The 26,038-nt window shown below is 47.2% G+C and overlaps 1 protein-coding gene across 1 annotated transcript in view; it reads right to left on the bottom strand.

The window, feature by feature from the left end:
* Positions 1–26,038, bottom strand: part of LOC126188336 (translation initiation factor IF-2-like) — a 173,638-nt gene that overhangs the window by 4,207 nt on the left and 143,393 nt on the right. Inside the window, exon 3 of the mRNA XM_049929933.1 lies at positions 17,879–18,082. Coding sequence (XP_049785890.1) covers positions 17,879–18,082 — 204 coding nt within the window. The remainder of the gene's footprint in view (positions 1–17,878; positions 18,083–26,038) is intronic.

Below are 26,038 nucleotides of genomic sequence, written 5' to 3'. Positions count from 1 at the left end.
CACCGCCACTTCCCAGCAAATTAGGGACACTGTTGCTCCTGGGGTATCGGCGAGGACCATTCGCAACCGTCTCCATGAAGCTGGGCTACGGTCCTGCACACCGTTAGGCCGTCTTCCGCTCACGCCCCAACATCCTGCAGCCCGCCTCCAGTGGTGTCGCGACAGGCGTGAATGGAGGGACGAATGGAGACGTGTCGTCTTCAGCGATGAGAGTCGCTTCTGCCTTGGTGCCAATGATGGTCGTATGCGTGTTTGGCGCCGTGCAGGTGAGCGCCACAATCTGGACTGCATACGACCGAGGCACACAGGGCCAACACCCGGCATCATGGTGTGGGGAGCGATCTCCTACACTGGCCGTACACCACTGGTGATCGTCGAGGGGACACTGAATAGTGCACGGTACATCCAAACCGTCATCGAACCCATCGTTCTACCATTCCTAGACCGGCAAGGGAACTTGCTGTTCCAACAGGACAATGCACGTCCGCATGTATCCCGTGCCACCCAACGTGCTCTAGAAGGTGTAAGTCAACTACCCTGGCCAGCAAGATCTCCGGATCTGTCCCCCATTGAGCATATTTGGGACTGGATGAAGCGTCGTCTCACGCAGTCTGCACGTCCAGCACGAACGCTGGTCCAACTGAGGCGCCAGGTGGAAATGGCATGGCAAGCCGTTCCACAGGACTACATCCAGCATCTCTACGATCGTCTCCATGGGAGAATAGCAGCCTGCATTGCTGCGAATGGTGGATATACACTGTACTAGTGCCGACATTGTGCATGCTCTGTTGCCTGTGTCTATGTGCCTGTGGTTCTGTCAGTGTGATCATGTGATGTATCTGACCCCAGGAATGTGTCAATAAAGTTTCCCCTTCCTGGGACAATGAATTCACGGTGTTCTTATTTGAATTTCCAGGAGTGTATATCTTGTAATCCGATTTGTTCCACATCATACCGATAAAATAATCGGGAAAATGATCTATGGAACATTATATAAAAGAAAATGCGAAACGTTACGTGTGTATTATCTGAAGTCTCCTGAGTGAGTGCGTCAAGTTTCCGTCACTTCCGACAGATAGCGTAGCTGCAGAACAGTTTCAAAATGGCGTATGTATATGATGTCCGTTACAAGCAACGTGCTGTCACTGAATTTCTCACTACAGAAAAAACGAAACTGTGGGGAGTATCTACAAATAGTGGTACAAAGTCTATGGAGCATCTGCTGTCGACAGAAGTACAGCTAGTAAACAAAGGGTGACGTCATCAGAAGGCGATTCGGCGGGGCCACGCTTTGCAGCGGTTGTGGAGACCATCCACGGCTGTCACACCTGACATCTTGCAGCGAGATGTTCTTATTCGCGAGGACAGCGCATTACGACTCTGCAGTTGGCAGTGCTTCTGTCAATCAACAAAGGAAGTGTGGAAGCAATTATCCGCACTCTTGGATATTCATAACTGCGTGCAAGATGGATCATGCAGTGCGTAATGGTGGATCACAAACCGCACAGAAAAAAACATTTGTCTTTATTTGTTGCAACGTTTTGAAGCAGAGCGGGAGGCCTTCTTGTCCCGGATTGTGACATGTGATTAAAACTGGGTTCGCCATTTTGAGCCCGAAACAAACGACATTAGGTGGAATAAAGTCATTCCCCCTCAGCACAGAAGAAAAAGTTCGAAGCAACTGCTTCCGCAGATTAGGTCGTTATCACAGTGTTCTGCGACTGTGAAGATGTGATTCTCATTGATGTGATGCCAAGAGGCGGTACCAATAATTCAGAACCATATGTCAACATATTAACAAAAGTCAAGATGCGCTTCCAGCGACTTCGGCGCCGAAGCAACCCAGGAGATGTTTTGCTGCAACACGGTAACGCTCGACCCCACATAAGTCTGAGGACTGCTGAACACATCGCAAAACATGGTTGGCCAGTGATACCCCAACCAACCTACAGCCCAGACCTGGCCCCCTCGGACTTCCACTTATCTGGGCCATTACAGCATGCAATTCATGGAAGACATTTTGAGGACGATGAACAGGTGGTTCAAACAGTGAAGCACAAGCTCCACCACCAGGGCAAGGATGGGACGGAGATTACGTGGAAAAATAGGGTGTGTAAATAAAACACCATTCTTGTGTATGTAACTCTCATTATGTTCAATAAAGAATTGTTGAAGAAAAACGTGCGGTGCATAACACTCTGTGCAACCCTTGTATATGTCGTAACAGCGTGTGTTACTTCTGTCTTGTCGACAGGAAATTTTTTGTTGTTTTAAGATGGACATTGTACCTAAGAAGCGGCCAAAAATAGTTGCTCTACATGAAAACACAACTATGACTGTAAGAGACATTGGTTGCTTGGTTGATTTGTGGGAGGGGACCAGACAGCGAGGTCGTCGATCCCATCGGATTAGGGAAGGATGAGGAAGAAAATTGGCCGTGCCCTTTCAAAGGAACCACCCCGACACTTGCCTGAAGCGATTTAGGGAAATGACGGAAAACCTAAATCAGGATGGCCGGACGCGGGTTCGAACCGTCGTCCTCCCGAATACGAGTCCAGTGTGCTAACCGCTGCTCCTCCTCGCTTGGTGTAGGAAATATTACGTCTTTCGTTGGTGTGGGAAAATCTAGTGGTTCAAGACTAGGCATATAGTGGTTCAGCTTCATTTGTCTCCAAAGAGAAAAGGCAGAGATGGACGTAAACAAAAACTGACACCTCACAAGACACGTGAGGATCTTCAGAGGAACTTACTGGCTACTAGGTTGAAACTGATTTTTCAGCGGTACGGCATAGGATTCATGATGTGTGGGGAAGGCACGAAAATCAGTGAAGAAAAAGTTATTAACACGTGTCTTGAAGAAGAAAACGGTTGGAAGCGATGAAAAAATGGATAAACTTTGGACCTCCGGTGACAGGAAACGAGTGATTTTCGTTGATGAGTCACATTTTATTGTTCAAGGATTCAGAGCAAGGGTTGTCAGGCGAAGTACCCAAGAAGCAGTGAGAGCTGAGAAATTTCAACAGACTGTAAAATACCCTCCCAGGAAAGCGTATTGGGGTTTCTTCACTGCATGTGACCATGGGACTCTAGTTCCAGATGAGGGCACAATGAATTCAACCAAATATATGGAAATCCGTAGGCGCAGCATTGTGCCATTCCTGCAGGCTTTTTCAGATGGCAGAGGAACATTTCAAATTGACCCGCCAGGGTAGACGAGAGCGTTAATGCGCTGCTTCCTGGACTCAGGTAGGCCCGCCGGCCCCGGATCGAAACCGCCTGGCGGATCAACGACGAGGGCCGGTGTGTCGGCCAGCCTGGATGTGGTTTTTGGGTGGTTTTCCACATCCCGCTGGGTGAATACCGGGCTAGTCCCCCCCCCCCCCCCCCGTTCCGCCTCAGTTACACGCGTCGCAGATATTTGGAACACATTCGCACTATTTCACGGTTTACACAATATGCAGACAGCTGGGGTACACTGATTCCATCCCTGAGTGGTACGGGGTGGCGGCAGGAAGGGCATCCGGCCACCCCTTAAAAACTAACCTTGCCACATCCGTTGTAATCACGCCGACCCTGCGATCGCTGCGGGACTATGGCGTAAGCGAAAGAAAGAAAGAGGAACATTTCAACTTGGTCTGGCCTGGTGTCACATTTTTAAAGCAGTCAAGACGTTCATAGAGGGAAATAACATTAATGTGCTCCAGTGGTCTGGCAATTCATCAGTCTCAAACCCCATCGAGAATTTTTGTGGTATTTTGAAGAGGCGTCTTGGTAGAAGAGATCGTTCAACAAAGGAATGCATGCCAGTAAATGTGATAAAAGTATGATTTCATGACGACGAATTAGACATTTGCTCAATTTTGTCGCATTTGTGCCACAACGTGTTCAGACTCTCACTGAAGCGAAAAGATACATTAGATATCAATATTCAGTAAACTACTAACTGTATTATACCTACGGTAATAAATGTGCGCAGTTAATGTTTAATCGTCTTGTTCCAATTAATTTACACATTGTGTAATTTGTGTATTAAGAATAATTGCCAGCTTTCGCAATATGGAAGTCAGAGTGTTAACTTATTTTGCATAATTTCATTCACCGATGTCCTGTTGTATAATATTCCGGGGTAACTCCTCACTTAGCCAAAAAGTATTACATGTTTTACTCTCGGAACTTCCATCTTAACGTGACGCATAGAGTACTTGTCTAAAGGTTGCTTCAAGATGACGCCATTTCTTAGCTAATGACACCAGCAGATTTCGGTTATGGATAAGTGCTGGGGCTGAGAATCGAACCAGGGCGTCGACAGTGAGTTAAACAATGCGGCATCTCAAAGACACAATTACTGTACACAATAACAGAACCACACACGTAGAAATGGACAGTCAGTTTTTGCGCTCTTTCCTCTAAATTAAAAACGGAAGAATAGTGTTTAACGTCCCTTCCACAGTTGTGTCATTACTATCAGCTGAAATTAGTGCACGATATCACGTTTGACCTTTTCCAGAGAACCAACATTGATTGTGCCAGGCCTTAATCGATCTATGGGGGCGACAGAGAATCTACAGGGTAGTTATAATTAAACTTGCGCTACTGTAATCAGTGTAGACGGAGAACTATTTACCACACGGCTACCCAACTTCCAAGAATTGATGTTAGGACTGTACGCTGCACGATTTGCTTTCTTAGTAGTGTTTCTTGCCACTAGATGCCGGTACCGCTACGGTGAGGGAGGGCTGAAACACAAGCATCAGAGCGCATTACAGCTGCAGACAGGCAACATGGGTCTGGACAAGGTGAGCAGGACTTTGCTCGTAAAGCTACACTCCTGGAAATTGAAATAAGAACACCGTGAATTCATTGTCCCAGGAAGGGGAAACTTTATTGACACATTCCTGGGGTCAGATACATCACATGATCACACTGACAGAACCACAGGCACATAGACACAGGCAACAGAACATGCACAATGTCGGCGCTAGTACAGTGTATATCCACCTTTCGCAGCAATGCAGGCTGCTATTCTCCCATGGAGACGATCGTAGAGATGCTGGATGTAGTCCTGTGGAACGGCTTGCCATGCCATTTCCACCTGGCGCCTCAGTTGGACCAGCGTTCGTGCTGGACGTGCAGACCGCGTGAGACGACGCTTCATCCAGTCTCAAACATGCTCAATGGGGGACAGATCCGGAGATCTTGCTGGCCAGGGTAGTTGACTTACACCTTCTAGAGCACGTTGGGTGGCACGGGATACATGCGGACGTGCATTGTCCTGTTGGAACAGCAAGTTCCCTTGCCGGTCTAGGAATGGTAGAACGATGGGTTCGATGACGGTTTGGATGTACCGTGCACTATTCAGTGTCCCCTCGACGATCACCAGTGGTGTACGGCCAGTGTAGGAGATCGCTCCCCACACCATGATGCCGGGTGTTGGGCCTGTGTGCCTCGGTCGTATGCAGTCCTGATTGTGGCGCTCACCTGCACGGCGCTAAACACGCATACGACCATCATTGGCACCAAGGCAGAAGCGACTCTCATCGCTGAAGACGACACGTCTCCATTCGTCCCTCCATTCACGCCTGTCGCGACACCACTGGAGGCGGGCTGCACGATGTTGGGGCGTGAGCGGAAGACGGCCTAACGGTGTGCGGGACCGTAGCCCAGCTTCATGGAGACGGTTGCGAATGGTCCTCGCCGATACCCCAGGAGCAACAGTGTCCCTAATTTGCTGGGAAGTGGCGGTGCGGTCCCCTACGGCACAGCGTAAGATCCTACGGTCTTGGCGTGCATCCGTGCGTCGCTGCGGTCCGGTCCCAGGTCGACGGGCACGTGCACCTTCCGCCGACCACTGGCGACAACATCGATGTACTGTGGAGACCTCACGCCCCACGTGTTGAGCAATTCGGCGGTACGTCCACCCGGCCTCCCGCATGCCCACTATACGCCCTCGCTCAAAGTCCGTCAACTGCACATACGGTTCACGTCCACGCTGTAGCGGCATGCTACCAGTGTTAAAGACTGCGATGGAGCTCCGTATGCCACGGCAAACTGGCTGATACTGACGGCGGCGGTGCACAAATGCTGCGCAGCTAGCGCCATTCGACGGCCAACACCGCGGTTCCTGGTGTGTCCGCTGTGCCGTGCGTGTGATCATTGCTTGTACAGCCCTCTCGCAGTGTTCGGAGCAAGTATGGTAGGTCTGACACACCGGTGTCAATGTGTTCTTTTTTCCATTTCCAGGAGTGTATTTCGTCAAGAAACCCAGCTGCAGTGCTCCTGCGGGTCGCGAGTGTCGACGCATTAAAGGAGTACGGGGAGATCCTCTCTTCGCTCCGGGCTTGACGAACATGATTCGGAAGTTCGAATTAAATGTCGATTTGGGAAATGCTCGTGGGAGAGGGCGATGGCTAATTCTGCCACAAATTGTTGTAGAAGTTGTTATACTCATCGGTGAGAGTGCTCGACGGAAAGTGCAATCTTCAAGCAACGCAGGAGCTGTGTCACGATGGCTGAACATTCTGTGGTCCACCGTTGCTTTGGGAAGCAGTAGATCAATCTCTAAAGTGCTTCCAGGCTGTCGTGGATGCATACGGTCGTCACATTGAGCAACGTTTGTAGCCTGCAACGTAAACATCGTACTCAATCGGAAAATGTTGCACTCCTATGTGGAAATTGAACCTTGTGTTGTTTCAATTGTTTAGTCATTATTTCTCTTCCGCATGTCCTTACAAATGTTTCCACAAAGTTTCATTTTCCTACCATCACTCGTTTTTCATGGGTTTGCTTTCAACTGGCGAAAGTTTAATTCTAACTACCCAGTGCACCCAGATGGTTGTATGGGGATTTGAACCCCTACTCTCCCGAATCCAGGGCCTTAACCACTGTACCACCTCCACTGATGTCAAAATCAAAGTATCACTTGTTTACCTTTGATTTTGTGAAATTGCAGTACGATAGTGCTGTAACAAAAAATGTCCCCCTGACTTAGTGATCTGTGAAATACAAGTTAGAACCAATATGTAAGAGCTGAGTAAATTGCACATCTAAACCTTTCGGTAATAGAAGGAGAGGTTAAATAGAAAAAATGGAGTAATCGCCGAGATGAAGCTCCCATGTTTTTCGAAGGACCACTAGTTCGCAGAACGAGAACTTACCTACCTCAATGTCGAATCCATGTATTAATTTTTTTTCTTTTTTACATTTTCTCGGCGCACTGAATCCGGGAAAAGAAGCGTCATACGAGCAGGTAGTAAAATTAAGAAACGGCAGTAGAAGAGGTGCAGCGAATTTACTGTTGCGAAGCAAAGGAGTTAGTGTACGCAGTGAGTCATGAACGAGAAGTAGTACTTAACGCATTAGGACCCCACGTGAGCTGCATGTATAAAATATTGTCTGTTGTCCTTCTTGTGAAAAATTAGCAATGCACTTGAACTTTTACAAGCCTATAAATAAGACAAACATACCTGTATGTCACGTTCTTTCTGTACAAGCAATTGCGTAAAAGTCAACAGTGACAAGCGGCAAGCCCGTTGCGCAGCAACGGCACGAGGCAGAACCAATGCCGCTGTGGCACGGTGTATCCGACAAGTTACATCGCCTTCTATGAAATTTTTCTGTTCAAATATACGTGAAGGAGAAATATTTTGATGTTAGTGAACACGTCCAGAAGAGCAGCAGAAACCGCCTGGATAGGGAGACGCAAAGCTGGTACTGATATGGGCTCTAAAATGCATACGTTAAGAGCTGTGAGCAGTTGTTCATCTTCGCTCCTGTCAAACACATCTCTTCCACTGAACAACTGCTCATAGCTTTTAGAGCCTATCTTTACTAGACTTTTTCTCTCGGCTTGGTCCATAGTACTACCTCAGAAAGGTGCCTACCCTATAATCTTCGCAACGACAGTAACAGTGAAAGGGTACAGTACCGCCCGACATTTTAAATGGGTACAACATTCTTCGTTATTCTTGTCAGAACAACATATTTTTTGTAATAATAACTCAATTTCACTTAATACACCAAAGCCGAATACCAGTGTAGGAAAGAAGGACAATTTATTTATTTAATTGATCACATGTGCACACCCACAAAATAAATCCCTACATCCAATTTGGTGAGCTCTGTGAAATGAATGAATGTATGGTCGTCTGCTAACCGCAGATAGTGAATGTGCAATATATGATCATCTTTGAGACGGTCCTTTGGTCACCTCTGGTAGAACCAAAGAGATGAAATTTACCTGTGCGTGAAATGTGGCTGACCAATACGGTAGCATGGTGCTCCGCCACCTCGGCGGAGGTGCGAGATGACCTGAAGAAGGACCATGTTTCAGCACTCTGGCGCTGAATCTTGTGTTGGTAAGACCTGTCTTAGGTGTGCTCCGTAAAGACAAAAGAGTGGAGAGAATGGTATGCAGGTGAAATACTTTAGACTAGTTTGGAATAATTATTTCTCTATTTCAGGAACTTTTGGGGGGAGAATTAAATGACAGGCAGGTAATATTAAGGGGATCGTAGTATTCTTTGGAAGTGACCAACGGTCACTATGAAACCACGTGTAGCAATAAGTTGAAGTACTTGCGAGTGCTAGTACTAAATTGGAGTACTTGTGGGTGCTAGTACTAAGTTCAAGTACTTGCGAGTGCTAGTACTAAGTTGAAGTACTTGCGAGTGCTAGTACTAAGATGAAACACTTGCGAGTGCTAGTACTAAGTTGAAATACTTCCGAGTGCTAAAGTTAAACTGAATTACTGGTGTGTGTACTATAAGTTGGAAATATTTAAGAAATGGCGTGTGCAGGACTTGAAATTAGAGACGAGCACTTCAACGTGGTCCAAGGTATCAGTTGAGAACTCGCGTGTGTGACGAATATGATCTTAATATTACTTTGCGTGTTACGTTTCCGTGTGACGCTAGATTCAAACTCTAATACTCTGAGAGAGAAGCAAGGTGAATCAGCCGTCTATCCAGCAACGCCACTTGGCTTGCATTGTACATGAAGACGTGCATATATCCTCCAGAGTTCGTAGCAGGAAAGAAAAGTTACGAAGTGGGGCAGTGTCGTGTGAAACTGGGATGAATACTAACTGAAGTGAGAAAGCTGAAAGTGAAGAGATTCTATCGTTGCGTCTATTCTTTGTGATGTATTGTATGTTGCCAGCGTGATGTATTTTATGTAATTTAAGTATGTGTGGTTTGCATGGGAGAGCAGCAAGATAGGTTCAGAGGCAGTGGGTTAGGCATGTTCCTTTTTGTACCGCTCGGTCTGGAGTAAATTTTCGTGATGGTGGGAGTGAGAGTCGAAATGTGAAACATAGCAAAAGATCCACCACCCTATCCAGAAAGTGCACTGTAGCGTTAGATAATTACGAGACCATAAGACAGAGAATCACTAATGTAAAGCCATGCCCACTGGGCGGAGTTTTTCATGTGTAATTGTTGTATAAAATGTAATGGCGTGTTTAGGTTATCTCTGAATCATAATAGAATTTATCGGAATGAAAAAGATAGTGAAAAGAAAAAAATTGTTCTTCGAATAGTGTGTAGTAATGATATCCAGAATTTATAATGTGTGCGCCATTCATATTCAGTGCGATGGCCACTTGTTGATGAAAGCCGTTGGGTAAGAAAGAATTTGTGGTATTGTCAGAGCGTAGTGAGCTATCAGAGTTGTGTAAATTCCTAACAGTCAGATGTGCGTTACCCGTTTCCATTGCGTAATATTCACACAGGAGAGTAATTTGTAGCTTAATTGTGGGTACTGGAGCTCATAATCAGTCATTGATGTTTTGCGAGAAATAAGAATAAATCCACTCGCTTGGCAGACCACTCATCTTGCAGGACTGACTGCTTGATGCCACAGTATGAGCAAGGCATGTGGGTGCCTCTCATAATTTCGATCCTGCCAGGATTGTGCTGTTAGGGTTTGCTGTTAAGATTTTTTATGGGATTTGTCAAGCTTTTTACGTACATTGTGATAGCACTGGGAAAAATTTTTTGTTTGCAATTTCTTTCTGGATTGGTGAGGATCTTTTATTTTTTTATGTAATTTATTGCTACGTCGTCCAAGGCTGGAAGATCGTTGTATAATTTTTTTTTTGTGTAATGTCCGTAGTAACTAGGTCGCAGTCGAAAAGTGTAGTCACCAATCCTCGCCATCATGTATTCCACTGTCGGAGGTACCGAAACGGTTTTCGGTTATAACTTTCGAATCGGTCGTTTCCGGCCCAAGATGTCTCACCTCAGATCGATACATTTACCTTCATCATCCCTGAAATTTTGTAACATTATCATGCAATAACCATGTATACCTTTTGTAGGCGATTTTAAATTATAATCACATATGATTCTTCAGTTTCTTCCGGCGTATTTCTTGCCCGAAGAGTCCACGGGTGTACTGCCGGTCCGTAGTGTCCAACGGGCACAATATTTCGGCTATGACATATGTCGCCATCGTCAGGTTCGCTGACGAACTGAGCGGTCGTCTTAAACCCCTTCCCTCGCGAGGCGTTATCTCCGCGGTCCGCACCCGCGCCTCAGTGGTCGGTGAGATGCTGACCTCGGCGTCTGTGGCGGCGTCGGTGTAATTCCCTCGTCCGCAGTTACCTGACGATGGCGACATGTGTGATAGCCGAAATATTGTGCCCGTTGGACACTATGGACCGGCAGTACACCCGTGGACTGTTGGAGTATAATCACATATGTCATTCACTTTGTATAGGTCAATATGTTTAGGGTTACGTCAGTTCAAGTAAGTCAGTCTACGAAATTGAAGTCAAAACTTCAAAAACGTTTCGTTAAAGTTAAACTTATAATTTTATCAGAGTTGCAATCTGTCATACAAAAACTCAAACTTAGCTGCAAAACACTAAGGGAACCTATTTGTTTGAGGCCTACTGATCTACTTCATCAAATACTCGGTTGAACTTAAGTAAAAGCATCACGCTACTTAGGTTTTGTATGCTTGTTCAACATATTGTCCTCTCTCTTTTAGCCTGCCTATACATTTTCCATTTTCTCAAGTACATACATGACTCAACCTTTATTGTTTCTACTTGGTAATTTTAGGCCTTTGGTAGCTTCTGAAATAGGGAGGGGGGACAGCCTCTCTCTCAAGAGTGCTGCCGTTGTAGAATTATACTCGCAGACAATATAGTGTGTTCTTTAAATCTGATGCTGAACTTATGTCCCACCTAAACCAAAAAGAATTTCGGGTACCAGTCACATATTTCTAGATACCAGGTCTTGGCAAGGGGTCCCATTTATTGTTTGTGTGGCGCGTCAAACGGTTCAGTGTATGCTCAGTACGGACACTGATAAGTACTCTTTTTCAATAAATCAGTCTATACCATCTCAGAGGCAGGCAGAGCCCTACAAATACTGCCGACAAGTAAGAAAGGAAGAGCTGGGGACATACATAGGGTAATATACAAGCATACGAAATGAAAGCGGAACAATCTGTTGAACGAAGAGACAGAACTATATCGCATTCTTACAGAATTTCATCGCTGTATTTAATGATATGAAGTGTAACAAATATGTGCCGAGGTCCACTCGAAGACAAAACAAAAATCTAAATGATTAAAATTTCAGAAAAATTGGATGATTCAGTCAAGAAAAAGAGCTTCACAAATTGAGCAAGTCAATAATACGTTGGTCCGACTCTGGCCTTCATGCAAGCAGCTATTCGGCTTGCGATTGATGGAAACAGTTTTGGATATCCTCCAGAAGGATATCTTGCCAAATTGTGTCCAATCGGTGCTTTAGGTCGTCAAAATCCCGAACTAGTTAAAGAAGCCTGTAATGCAACAGCCGTTCTCAGCTGGGGAGAGATCCGGCGACCTTGTTGGCCAAGGTTCGGTTTGGGAAGCGCGAAGACGGGATGTGACAACCCCTTCCGTATACGGACGGGATTTAGCTTGCTGAAATGTAAGCCCAGGATGGTTTGCCACGAACGGCAACAAAACGGGACATAGTGTCGACGTACCGCTGTACTGTAAGGGTGCCACAGATGACAGCCAACGGGGTGCTGCTAGGAAGAGAAATGGCACCTCAAACCACCACTCCTGATTGTCGGACCAATACAGCCGGCAACAGTCACGTTGAAATCCCACCGCTGTCCAGAACAACACTAAACGTCTTCGTTGGTGATCGTGGCTCAGTTTGAAGCGGGACTCATACTGGAGACAAGATCAACTCCAGTCAGTGAGATCCCAGGCTGAAGACGTGTCTGGAAGAAGCCTCTGACAGCGGTTGAGTTCCACCCTGACTGTGCTGACCTCATGCCCCTCCATACAGCAAAAAAGGACGCCACTGACAGACAAGAACACGGCGATCGATCGCTACTGAATGCTGCATCACGGTCGGCACATGGAGCTTGCAGTAAGTACACTACTGGCCATTAAAATTGCTACACCACGAAGATGACGTGCTACAAACGCGAAATTTAACCGACAGGAAGAAGATGCTGTGATATGCAAATTATTGGCTTTTCAGAGCATTCACACAAGGTTGGCGCCGGTGGCTACACCTAAAACGTGCTGACATGAGGAAAGTTTCCAACCGATTTCTCATACACAAACAGCAGTTGACCGGCGTTGTCTGGTGAAACGTTGTTGCGATGCCTCGTGTAAGGAGGAGAAATGCGTACCATCACGTTTCCGACTTTGATAAATGGAATATGGAATATGGAATCGGTGGGTTCAGGAGGGTAATACGGAACGCCGTGCTGGATCCCAACGGCATCGTATCACTACCAGTCGAGATGACAGGCATCTTATCCGCATGGCTGTAACGGATCGTGCTGCCACGTCTCGATCCCTGAGTCAACAGATGGGGACGTTTGCAAGACAACAACCATCTGCACGAATAGGTCGACGACGTTTGCAGCAGCATGGACTATCAGCTCAGAGACCATGGCTGCGGTTACCCTTGACGCTGCATCACAGACAGGAGCGCCTGCCATGGTGTACTCAACGACGAACCTGGGTGCACGAATGGCAAAACGTCTTTTTTTCGGATGAGTCCAGGTTCTGTTTACGGCATCATGGTGGTCACATCCGTGTTTGGCGACATCGCGGTGAACGCACATTGCAACCGTGTATTCGTCATCGCCATACTGGCGTATCACCCGGCGTGATGGTACGGGGCGCCATTGGTTACACGTGTCTGTCACCTCTTGTTCGCATTGACGGCACTTTGAACAATGGACGTTACATTTCAGATGTGTTACAACCCGTGGCTCTACCCTTCATTCGATGCCTGCCAAAGCCTACATTTCAGCAGGATAATGCACGACCGCATGTCGCAGGTCCTGTACGGGCCTTTATGGATACAGAAAATGTTCGACTGCTGCCCTAGCCAGCACATTTTCCAGATCTCTCACCAACTGAAAACGTCTGGAAAATGGTGGCCGAGCAACTGGCTGGTCACAATACGCCAGTCACTACTCTTGATAAACTGTGGTATCGTGTTGAAGCTGCATGGGCAGCTGTACCTGTACACGCCATGCAAGCTCTGTTTGACTCAATGCCCAGGCGTATCAATACCGTTATTACGGCCAGAGGTGGTTGTTCTGGGTACTGATTTCTCAGGATCTATGGACCCAAATAGCGTGGAAATGTAATCACATGTCAGTTCTAGTATAATATATTTGTCCAATGAATACCCGTTTATCATCTGCACTTCTTCTTGGTGTAGCATTTTTAATGGCCAGTAGTGTACTAACTATAAGAAACTATTTTGCAAGGTGTGTGCCGCATTTATCGAATACTGAACAGAACCGAAAGGACGAATATATTATCCAGCAATACGTACCAAATTTTGAAATAAGAACTATATTAGTACTTGTTGCAGTGGATGCAACGTTGTTGACGGTATGACGTCAACGATTGAACTGCAGTCAAGGATTTGGTCTTGCACGACAAAAGAATGCGAGTTTCAAGTGCAGGAAAAACTAATTACTGTTAGCAATGTTATCTTAAAAGTAACATGACCGAAACCAATAAATTTCACACAACCCTTCTGACTCAGCATGATGAAAAATTGGTTTTATTATTCCTGAACTGATAGTTAAAAGTATTTTAGTTCCTAAGAAGACTGCACCAATTGAGGAAACAACTTTGAAAATGCTAGAAATTAAATCTAAAGTACGAATTTCGGAAAAATTCTGTCAGTCGCTAATTTTGTCACCCTGGAGTTTCGAACGGTTTACCCATCAACAACTGTGGAAGTTTCGTAATTGCACTGCAGGGATAGAATTTACTCTTTGGAAAATCGTTTAAGTAAGATCACTGATCTAGATGGGTATTGTGTTGAAAGGCAGTATTGGGCGCTTATAATTAAAGTGTAGCTACTCGTGGAGGTCTAGTGTGGGCTATAATTATCGTACGGCAGCGAAACTTGATGTTCCAATTTTGGCCACCAGGTCCCAATCTGACGCTGTACAGCATTTCGTCGATGTCTACGGTGATAATATTGAACAAAATGTGTATGTGGCGGTTAATAACACAATCAACATCATGCGAAATCCTCACTTGTTTGAACTTTTGTGCCGACGTCCCGTTCCTAATCCATTACACATATAAACTTTCCTATATATCTTGCCTGCCTTCAGAGCGCACAGATATTAACCTGGTGGCCTAAATTGGAACTAATTTTTTGGAAGCGTAAATCGGTTCTGCGTCCATACCTTAGAATATCTACCAATTTTCAAAATAATTGAAAAGCCACGATCGTTTCAATCGTTTATTAGATGACCGGTTTCATCACTCTGATTGGTGCCATCATCAGATCTATGAAGGTTTAACATAATAGGTTTGAGGGAGGGCTTACATGAGTTAACTTTGTACATTACAGTTATTACAGAACCACATACCTGAAACGTGGATTAACATTTATGATACCATATGGAAATCATGGCATATGAGGCAGACCATCTGATGAAATCATTGTTACAACCAATAAAAAATAATAAAAAAAACTGCTCTCATGGTCGTTCTTTCCATAAAATATAAAACTGAAGTCACCATATCAAACTACCACTGCTCGCTTAACACCGGTGGGCATCAGCACTGCCCTATTCTGCGCACGCTCACCTGCTGTGATTCTAGCGGTTCACAACCGGCCACCAGATAGGTTGTCCAAGCAGCGCATACATAGCCCCAAGGTATGTACAGGAAATGTATGCGCAAATGTGGGCTTCGCATGGATACATTGTGGTGTCACCGCCAGACACCACACTTGCTAGGTGGTAGCTTTAAATCGGCCGCGGTCCGTTAGTACATGTCGGACCCGCGTGTCGCCACTGTCAGTAATTGCAGACCGAGCGCCACCACACGGCAGGTCTAGAGAGACGTACTAGCACTCGCCCCAGTTGTACGACGACTTTGCTAGCGACTACACTGACGAAGCCTTTCTCTCATTTGCCGAGAGATAGTTAGAATAGCCTTCAGCTAAGTCCATGGCTACGACGTAGCAAGGCGTCATTAGCCTTACAGTGCTTGTATTTAAAGAGTCTCATTTGTATCGTCAAGAGCGATGTACCACAATGATGGATTAAAGTTAAGTATAACATCAGCTACGTACTTTTCTTTATATCATTCAATACGTATCCTGTTTCAGACCTCACGCCAGCCGGCGTGTGTAACGCGTGCGTTTCGGCTACTTCCGAGTGGCGTGGCTGTCTTGTTACGCCACAACATATATGACAAGCAGTTATAGTAAAGGTGTGTTTTAGTAGTAATGAGTGGTTATACCGTGGGACAGTGTATGCGCTGCTTGGACAACGCTATCTGGTGGCCGGTTATGGACCGCTAGAATCACAGCGGGTGAGCGTGCGCGAAATAGGGCAGTGCTGATGCCCACCGGTGTTATGCGAGCAGTGGTAGTTTGATATGGTGACTTCAGTTTTATATTTTATGGAAAGAACGACGATGAGAGCAGTTTTTTTTATTACCTTTTATTGGTTGTAACAATGATTTTATCAGATGGTCTGCCTCATACGCCATGATTTCCATATGGTATCATAAATGTTAATCCACGTTTCAGGTATGTGGCTCTGTAATAACTGCAATGTACAAAGTTAACTCATGTAAGCCATCCCTCAAACCTGTTATGTTAAACCTTCACAGATCTGATGATGGCACCTTCAGAGTGCTGAAACCGGTCATCTAATAAACGATTGAAGCGATCGTGGCTTTTCAATTACACTCCTGGAAATGGAAAAAAGAACACATTGACACCGGTGTGTTAGACCCACCATACTTGCTCCGGACACTGCGAGAGGGCTGTACAAGCAATGATCACACGCACGGCACAGCGGACACACCAGGAACCGCGGTGTTGGCCGTCGAATGGCGCTAGCTGCGCAGCATTTGTGCACCGCCGCCGTCAGTGTCAGCCAGTTTGCCGTGGCATACGGAACTCCATCGCAGTCTTTAACACTGGTAGCATGCCGCGACAGCGTGGACGTGAACCGTATGTGCAGTTGACGGACTTTGAGCGAGGGCGTATAGTGGGCATGCGGGAGGCCGGGTGGACGTACCGCCGAATTGCTCAGCAAGTGGGGCGTGAGGTCTCCACAGTACATCGATGTTGTCGCCAGTGGTCGGCGGAAGGTGCACGTGCCCGTCGACCTGGGACCGGACCGCAGCGACGCACGGATGCACGCCAAGACCGTAGGATCCTACGCAGTGCCGTAGGGGACCGCACCGCCACTTCCCAGCAAATTAGGGACACTGTTGCTCCTGGGGTATCGGCGAGGACCATTCGCAACCGTCTCCATGCAGCTGGGCTACGGTCCCGCACACCGTTAGGCCGTCTTCCGCTCACGCCCCAACATCGTGCAGCCCGCCTCCAGTGGTGTCGCGACAGGCGTCAATGGAGGGACGAATGGAGACGTGTCGTCTTCAGCGATGAGAGTCGCTTCTGCCTTGGTGCCAATGATGGTCGTATGCGTGTTTGGCGCCGTGCAGGTGAGCGCCACAATCAGGACTGCATACGACCGAGGCACACAGGGCCAACACCCGGCATCATGGTGTGGGGAGCGATCTCCTACACTGGCCGTACACCACTGGTGATCGTCGAGGGGACACTGAATAGTGCACGGTACATCCAAACCGTCATCGAACCCATCGTTCTACCATTCCTAGACCGGCAAGGGAACTTGCTGTTCCAACAGGACAATGCACGTCCGCATGTATCCCGTGCCACCCAACGTGCTCTAGAAGGTGTAAGTCAACTACCCTGGCCAGCAAGATCTCCGGATCCGTCCCCCATTGAGCATGTTTGGGACTGGATGAAGCGTCGTCTCACGCGGTCTGCAAGTCCAGCACGAACGCTGGTCCAACTGAGGCGCCAGGTGGAAATGGCATGGCAAGCCGTTCCACAGGACTACATCGAGCATCTCTACGATCGTCTCCATGGGAGAATAGCAGCCTGCATTGCTGCGAAAGGTGGATATACACTGTACTAGTGCCGACATTGTGCATGCTCTGTTGCCTGTGTCTATGTGCCTGTGGTTCTGTCAGTGTGATCATGTGATGTATCTGACCCCAGGAATGTGTCAATAAAGTTTCCCCTTCCTGGGACAATGAATTCACGGTGTTCTTATTTCAATTTCCAGGAGTGTATATAATAAAATTTCGAGGAGTGTAATAAACAATTGAAGCGATCGTGGCTTTTGAATTACTTTAAAAACAGAGTGATCGCCCCACGACACGCCATGTGTTCACTACCAATTTTCGCTGTCACACTGGGCCTCAGTGAGTAGCTCCCTTCAATTATAACCATCTAGTAGTATTTTCGAAACCCGTCTTTGAGTTCCGGGATAGAAATATTGTCCGTGGCCTCGTAAGTAGTCTCGACGCCTTGGGTAGTCCGGCCCCCTGATTAGAGGACGCCTCCGGCCCCCTGGCTCCGGCTGGATGGGAGGCACGTGCCGGCCATGTGGGCGCCAGCAGCTCGGCCCGCCTAATGAAGCGCGGCTGGGCCGGAAGCACAGGGCCACTCCAGCCGCGGCCGTGGCGGCGTGCTGGCCGACTACCGTGCTCTGCTGGTGCAGCGCTGCGCAGCTGGCGCTCCGGCCTCTGCGGGTTGCCGTGATTACACGCGAGTCCTGCTTCAAGTGGCTCTGAGCACTATGGGACTTAACTTCTGAGGTCATCAGTCCCCTAGAACTTAGAACTACTTAAACCTAACTAACCTAAGGACAACACACACATCCATGCCCGAGGCAGGATTCGAACCTGCGACCGTAGTGGTCGCGCGGTTCCAGACTGAAGCGCCTATAACCGCTCGGCCACACAGGCCGGCCGAGTCCTGATGCAGCGCCAGCCACGCGAGCCGCAGCAGTCTGACTCTTCAGTCATTCAGTCCGTGCTCTCAGCGTAACGGGTCTACTGGCGGTTTTAACAGCAACAAGAGGAACGTGTTATGATCTCACGAGACTAAAATCGTCCGGTCATAAAACTTTGGCTTCATTGATTGGGAGGTGGCTGATCGGAACTACAACGTCTGAAACATCAGTTCACTTCTCAAATGAACGATAACAAGATTTACTTAACTTCCTACAGTCCCTTGTCACAGGAGACTGTCGAATATTTACAGCCGTCTTTGCAGACTAAAGCATCACTTGATGCACGGAATTACAAACTCTCCCCTTGAACTACAAATTCAACATTCACAACCGCACAGTTTCCTCTGAGACTAGATACTACTGACTGCTTCACGGGAGGTCGCGAACTGGGCAGAGCGAGTCCATGCTCAACTCGACACTGACGTGACGAAGGTCATAGCATTCTCCCTAATATCGTGCTGGACCTCGTTTTACCAGACACAGTGCAGCAACTCGACGTTGCGTCGACTCAACAAGTCGTTCGAAGTCCTCTGCAGAAATACTGAGCCATGTTGCCCCCATATTCATCCATAGTTGCGGACGTGTTTATCTTTTGCTGCTCACGTTGGTCGGGATCCAATGACTGTTAGCAGACTATGGAATCGGTGGGTTCAGGAGGGTGATACGGAACGCCGTGCTGGATCCCAACGGCCTCGTATCACTAGCACTCGAGATGACAGGCATCTTAGCCGCATGACTGTAACAGATCGTGCAGCCACGTCTCGATCTCTGAGTCAACAGATGCGGACGTTTGCAAGACAACAACCATCTGCTCGAATAGTACGAGGACGTTTGCAGCAGCATGGACCATCAGCTCGGAGACCATGGCTGCGGTCACCCTTGACGCTGCATCACAGACAGGAGCGCCTGCGATGGTGTACTCAACGACGAACCTGGGTGCACGAATGGCAAAACGTCATTTTCTCGGATGAATTCAGGTTCTGTTTACAGCATCATGATGGTCGCACCCGAGTTTGGCGACATCGCGGTGAACGCACATTGGAAGCGTGTATTCGTCATCGCCATACTGGCGTATCACCCGGAGTGATGGTATGTGGTGCCATTGGTTACACGTCTCGGTCTCCTCTCGTTCGCATTGACGGCACTTTGAACAGTGGACGTTACATTTGAGATGTGTTACGACCCGTGGCTCTACGCTTCGTTCGATCCCTGCGAAACCCTGAATTTCAGTAGGACACTGCACGACCGCATGTTGCAGGTCCTGTACGCGCCTTTCTGGACACAGAAAATGTTCGACTGCTGCCCTGGCCAGCACATTCTCCAGATCTCTCACCAATTGAAAATGTCTGTTCAATGGTGGCCGAGCAACTGACTCGTCACAACACGCCAGTTACTACTCTTGATGAACTGTGGTATCGTGTTGAAGCTGCATGGGCAGCTGTATGTGTACACGCCATCCAAACTGTGTTTGACTCTGTTGCCCAGGAGTATCTAGGCCGTTATTACGGCCAGAGGTGAGTTTTCTGGGTACTGACTTCTCGGGATCTATGCACCCAAATTGCGTGAAAATGTTTCGTGTGAGATTTTATGCGTCAACTGACGTCTCGATTATGCCCTATAAATGTTCGATGGGGTTCATGACAGGCAATCAGGGCCATCAAACCAATCGCTCGACTTCTCTAGAATATTCTTCAAAAACGGTTCATCTGAGGTCATGAGGTCATGAGTCCCCTAGACTTGTTGTTGTTGTTGTGGTCTTCAGTCCTGAGACTGGTTTGATGCAGCTCTCCATGCTGCTCTATCCTGTGCAAGCTTCTTCATCTCCCAGTACCTACTGCAGCCTGCATCCTTCTGAATCTGCTTAGTGTATTCATCTCTTGGTCTCCCTCTACGATTTTTACCCTCCACGCTGCCTTCCAGTACTAAATTGGTGATCCCTTGATGCCTCAGAACATGTCCTACCAACCGATCCCTTCTTCTGGTCAAGTTATGCCAAAAACTCCTCTTCTCCCCAATTCTATTCAATACCTCCTCATTATTTATGTGGTCTATCCATCTAATCTTCAGCATTCTTCTGTAGTTAAGGTAATAATTATCGTAATTGATTTAGGTTGAAATATTTCATTTGATGCAATTCTCGTATGAACTACTTAAACCTAACTAACCTAAGGACATCACACACATCCACGCCAGAGGTAGGATTCGAACCTGCGACCGTAGCAGCAGCGCGGTTCCGGACTGAAGCGCCTAGAACCGCTCGGTCACAGCGGCCAACGATCTTCTTCAAACCAGTCGCTAACAACTGGGACACAGTGAGACGGAGCATATTCATCCATAAAAATTACATCGTTAGTTGGGAGCAGATGGTCTGCAAGTAGCCGAACACAAGCATCTCCAGTCATTGATCGGTTCAGTTGGACCAGAGGACCAAGTCACTTCCACTTAAACAAAGCACGAACAATCATGAAGCCCCTACCAGATTACAGAGCACCTTGTCGACAACTTTGATCCACGGCTTCGTGGGATCTGCGCCACATTCCAACGCTACCAGTAGCTCTTGTCAACTGAAATCGGGACTTATCTGACCCCACCACGGTTTTCCTGCCTGCCGGAGTGGCCGAGCGGTTCTAGACGCTTCAGTCTGGAACCGCGCGACCACTACGGTCGCAGGTTCGAATCCTGCTTCGGGTATGGATGTGTGTGATGTCCTTAGGTTAGTTAGGTTTAAGTAGTTCTAAGTTGTAGGGGACTGATGATCTCAGATGTTAAGTCCCATAGTGCTCGGAGCCATTTGAACCATTTTGAACGGTTTTCCTGTCATGTAGAGTCCACCCGAAGTGATCACTAGTCCAGGAGAGGCGCTGCACTGTTAACAAAAGCACGCGCTTCGGCCGTCTGCTGCCTTAGCCCATTAACGTCAAATTTCTCAGCACTGTCCTGACTGATATTGTAACATCGCAGCTATTTGTACGGCAGCAGGGCTTTGCAGTAAGTTTCATTCCGTTAGGTCAAGCTGTATTGGTGGCTGGCAATGAAGCCTGCAGCCCAAGCCGTTTTGTAGTCTGCTGCTGGGGTCATAATGCCATCTGTCGCGGTGTGCGAAGCGTACTAAGAGCACTTATTCATCTCACCTAAGAAACTAAATAACTATAATAAATATGATCTGTTTCTTCAAATTTGATTTAGGAACTTTTATAATTTAGAAGACAGTGTGTAAAATTTTCATACAGGAAACTTTAATAGTTTTGGAAATATAAAAACCTATTGAAAAAGTACTTAACCGACACTGAGTAAAGTAAATTGAGATAGGAATCACGAAGTTCAAGTTTCTTTGTCATCTGAAAATACTAACAGCACTCTCAGTGCGGACAAGTTTTTTTTAAAGAATTTTAATTCTAAACATTTCATAGTTTTGCTTTCGAAAGGAAAATAATAGTTTAATAGTTGATATTTATATTTTGTGTTAGGGTGGGAGTGGATGAGAGTGAATGTGAGTGTGTATGGGGGGACATACGTCAAATTTAAATTTTATAATGTATTACACCATCCGTAACTGTAAGTGTTACGTAACCAGGATGTCCTGAAAACGGTGGATCCCCCTAAATGGTGAACGACGTATTTCTAGGAGCGTTTGCTTTTGTAATAAGGCAGCCAGAAAGATAGTAAGAGGATACTTAGCTCCAAAGTATATTTCAAGTATAGTTTTCTTTTGATTTACGTTTCGTTTGATTTTGTGGAACATTTTGTGAAATCTTGCAATATGAAACGACGTAGATGCATCTGCGAATACTGATTGGAGAAAAGCGGTTTGCGCGAAATTTATCATGAAAGGTTAATCTGATTGGATGCTCATTTTGATCAACCAATGAGAGAAAAGTCTTTCCCGCGTAATTGAATGAGTTGTATGCCCTGTGAGCGGCGGCATCCCTGTGAGCGGCGGCATTCGGTCAGTCGTGGACTCGCTGTCGGACGGAAGGTCGTGTTAAATGTTTCCGAAAAAAATGTGTAAGATGAAGAAATGACGGTTGAATCGCGTTCGGTTTATATCGCCGTGCTACGCAATTACGGATATTTCGGTGAAGTTTTGAGAGGTTCCGGAATGTTGGTTGCAGAATAAAACGTGTGTGAAACTATCGGTCTTTGTGAATATTTTGCGTCGCGTGTTCTATATGAAAGTACAGAACATTTTGGCGAGCTTCTTCTTTCGAAGAATCCACTGGAAAGCCGGCCGAAGTGGCCGCGCGGTTCTGGCGCTGCAGTCTGGAACCGCGAGACCGCTACGGTCGCAGGTTAGAATCCTGCCTCGGGCATGGATGTCTGTGATGTCCTTAGGTTTAACTAGTTCTAAGTTCTAGGGGAGTAATGACCTCAGCAGTTGAGTCCCATAGTGCTCAGAGCCATTTGAACCACTTGAACCATCCACTGAAAAGGACCGAATGTGAACTCGTTTTGTAACATAGTATTGCCTGTGTGAATCTGGTAATATTTCCGGTTGGACTTGGCACATTTCTGGCTGTCTTACGTGTGGTATAAGCTGCACGAACTAGTAGTAGATGTACTACCAACGTAAATGTGGGCTTGGTGGCACCATAAATGAAAAGGACCGTAATAAAACATCAGTATCTACAAACAAACATTTTCAATGAAGGGAGGAAGCACCCACTTTGCCCGTTAATAATAGAGATTGACAGGTTTATCTTGTTACTTGAGTTACACGGACTTTGTAATCGTAGGTACGGCGGTGGTTTCTTCAACGCTGCTTCTCTCATCGTCTACATACACTCCTGGAAATTGAAATAAGAACACCGTGAATTCATTGTCCCAGGAAGGGGAAACTTTATTGACACATTCCTGGGGTCAGATACATCACATGATCACACTGACAGAACCACAGGCACATAGACACAGGCAACAGAGCGTGCACAATGTCGGCACTAGTACAGTGTATATCCACCTTTCGCAGCAATGCAGGCTGCTATTCTCCCATGGAGACGATCGTAGAGATGCTGGATGTAGTCCTGTGGAACGGCTTGCCATGCCATTTCCACCTGGCGCCTCAGTTGGACCAGCGTTCGTGCTGGACGTGCAGACCGCGTGAGACGACGCTTCATCCAGTCCCAAACATGCTCAATGGGGGACAGATCCGGAGATCTTGCTGGCCAGGGTAGTTGACTTACACCTTCTAGAGCACGTTGGGTGGCACGGGATACATGCGGACGTGCATTGTCCTGTTGGAACAGCAAGTTCCCTTGCCGGTCTAGGAATGGTAGAACGATGGGTTCGATGACGGTTTGGATGTACCGTGCACTATTCAGTGTCCCCTCGACGATCACCAGTGGTGTACGGCCAGTGTAGGAGATCGCTCCCCACACCATGATGCCGGGTGTTGGCCCTGTGTGCCTCGGTCGTACGCAGTCCTGATTGTGGCGCTCAATTGCACGGCGCCAAACACGCATACGACCATCATTGGCACCAAGGCAGAAGCGACTCTCATCGCTGAAGACGACACGTCTCCATTCGTCCCTCCAATCACGCCTGTCGCGACACCACTGGAGGCGGGCTGCACGATGTTGGGGCGTGAGCGGAAGACGGCCTAACGGTGTGCGGGACCGTAGCCCAGCTTCACGGAGACGGTTGCGAATGGTCCTCGCCGATACCCCAGGAGCAACAGTGTCCCTAATTTGCTGGGAAGTGGCGGTGCGGTCCCCTATGGCACTGCGTAGGGACCTACGGTCTTGGCGTGCATCCGTGCGTCGCTGCGGTCCGGTCCCAGGTCGACGGGCACGTGCACCTTCCGCCGACCACTGGCGACAACATCGATGTACTGTGGAGACCTCACGCCCCACGTGTTGAGCAATTCGGCGGTACGTCCACCCGGCCTCCCGCACGCCCACTATACGCCCTCGCTCAAAGTCCGTCAACTGCACATACGGTTCACGTCCACGCTGTCGCGGCATGCTACCAGTGTTAAAGACTGCGATGGAGCTCCGTATGCCACGGCAAACTGGCTGACACTGACGGCGGCGGTGCACAAATGCTGCGCAGCTAGCGCCATTCGACGGCCAACAGCGCGGTCCCTGGTGTGTCCGCTGTGCCGTGCGTGTGATCATTGCTTGTACAGCCCTCACGCAGTGTCCGGAGCAAGTATGGTGGGTCTGACACACCGATGTCAATGTGTTCTTTTTTCCATTTCCAGGAGTGTATTTGGCTTCGTTGATGGGTTCACCTGTCCTTGCAACGCTTTACTATCAAACTGAAGTCCTCGGAGGTGTTCTTTAAGGGTTGAAAACCCACGAAAATCTTATGAGGCCAAGTTGGGACTGTATGGAGTACGATAATGACAGTGGAGTCGCAGCGCTCGCGTGCGGTCTGGCATTCTCATGCAGAAGGATTGCAGCGTTCTGTTTCTCAGGCACTGACGTAAGTACACTGCCCACCGCCATCTTACATGCTACAATTCGAAGCATTCTAGCAACAGAGGGCTAGAAATATCTAGACATGAAGAATGAAGATGTAGAGTGTTAACACCGTTTGTCTTATTCAAAAATCATTAAGAGTTTTCACGTAAAAAATCGGAGGCATTACTTTTCAGCATGGCCTCGAAGAAGCTGTTGCTTATATCTACAGCCGGCCAGTGTGGCCGAGCGGTTCTTGGCGCTTCAGTCTGGAACCGCGCGACCGATAAGGTCGCAGGTTCGAATCCTGCCCCGGTCATGGATGTGTGTGATGTCCTTAGGTTAGCTAGGTTTAAGTAGTTCTAAGTTCTAGGCGACTGATGACCTCAGATGTTAAGTCCCATAGCGCTCAGAGCCATTTGAACCATTTTTATATTTACATACTGTGGCTGATGTGAAATACTAGATATTTACATATGACTGTAATTTCACGCCCATTTGACGTTTGTTGCACGCTGCCTTTCTACTGTGCCAATTCCAATTGCCTCCAGTAAGAAAAATGTGGTACAACAAGGAAAACAAAAGGAAATCTTTTATCATCTACAGTTAAATTTTTCAAGAAGTTGTTATTAAATAATATTGTTATGTCTCATAGTATCTTGCTCCAGCTGAAGGTTAACAAAATTAATCGAAATTTTTTGTGTAATATCTGCTGCAATAGAGTACCGAATCGAATTGAAAGGGAAAATACACAATAATCGATAGTTCATTCTTCTTCCTGAACCCTAAGGCTACTAAATATGATAGGAGTACACTTTTTTTTTAATTTCTGATCACCAGGAGCCCCGGGTGGAGTGTATACGTTTTTGGGAAATTGTTGCCATTTATTGAATTATAAATTGTTGAACAAATTTGCATCTCCCGCCATTTTTATTGATGTGACTGTAACTTGAATGTAGGCCCACCAGGGAACGAAATTACGTCATTTGGATTGAAATTGTAACCATGCAGAGAGAGAGAGAGAGAGAGAGAGAGAGAGAGAGAGGTAGGAGAGGAGAGAGAGATGTGTTACGACAGGGAACAGTTCAGCTGCTATTTTCAGGAACAAATCAGCCCATATGTTGCCTTTTGTAGGTTGAACATCGCAGGCGATGGATGATGCCTAAGAACAACATACGTGAGCCGAAACATTTTGACCTATTGTTTAACGGCTTGTTCGTTCGCCTTTGGAATGAAATACATCGCTGATTCTGCGTATCAGGGATCGGACAGTTTGTTGGTGGGTTTGTGGA

Source organism: Schistocerca cancellata, chromosome 5 (genome assembly GCF_023864275.1).
Source record: "Schistocerca cancellata isolate TAMUIC-IGC-003103 chromosome 5, iqSchCanc2.1, whole genome shotgun sequence".
In the NCBI taxonomy this organism is placed as follows: Eukaryota; Metazoa; Arthropoda; class Insecta; order Orthoptera; family Acrididae; genus Schistocerca; species Schistocerca cancellata.
The sequence above is the reverse complement of the archived record's forward strand: the minus strand, read 5'-3'. Positions and strand labels throughout refer to the sequence as shown.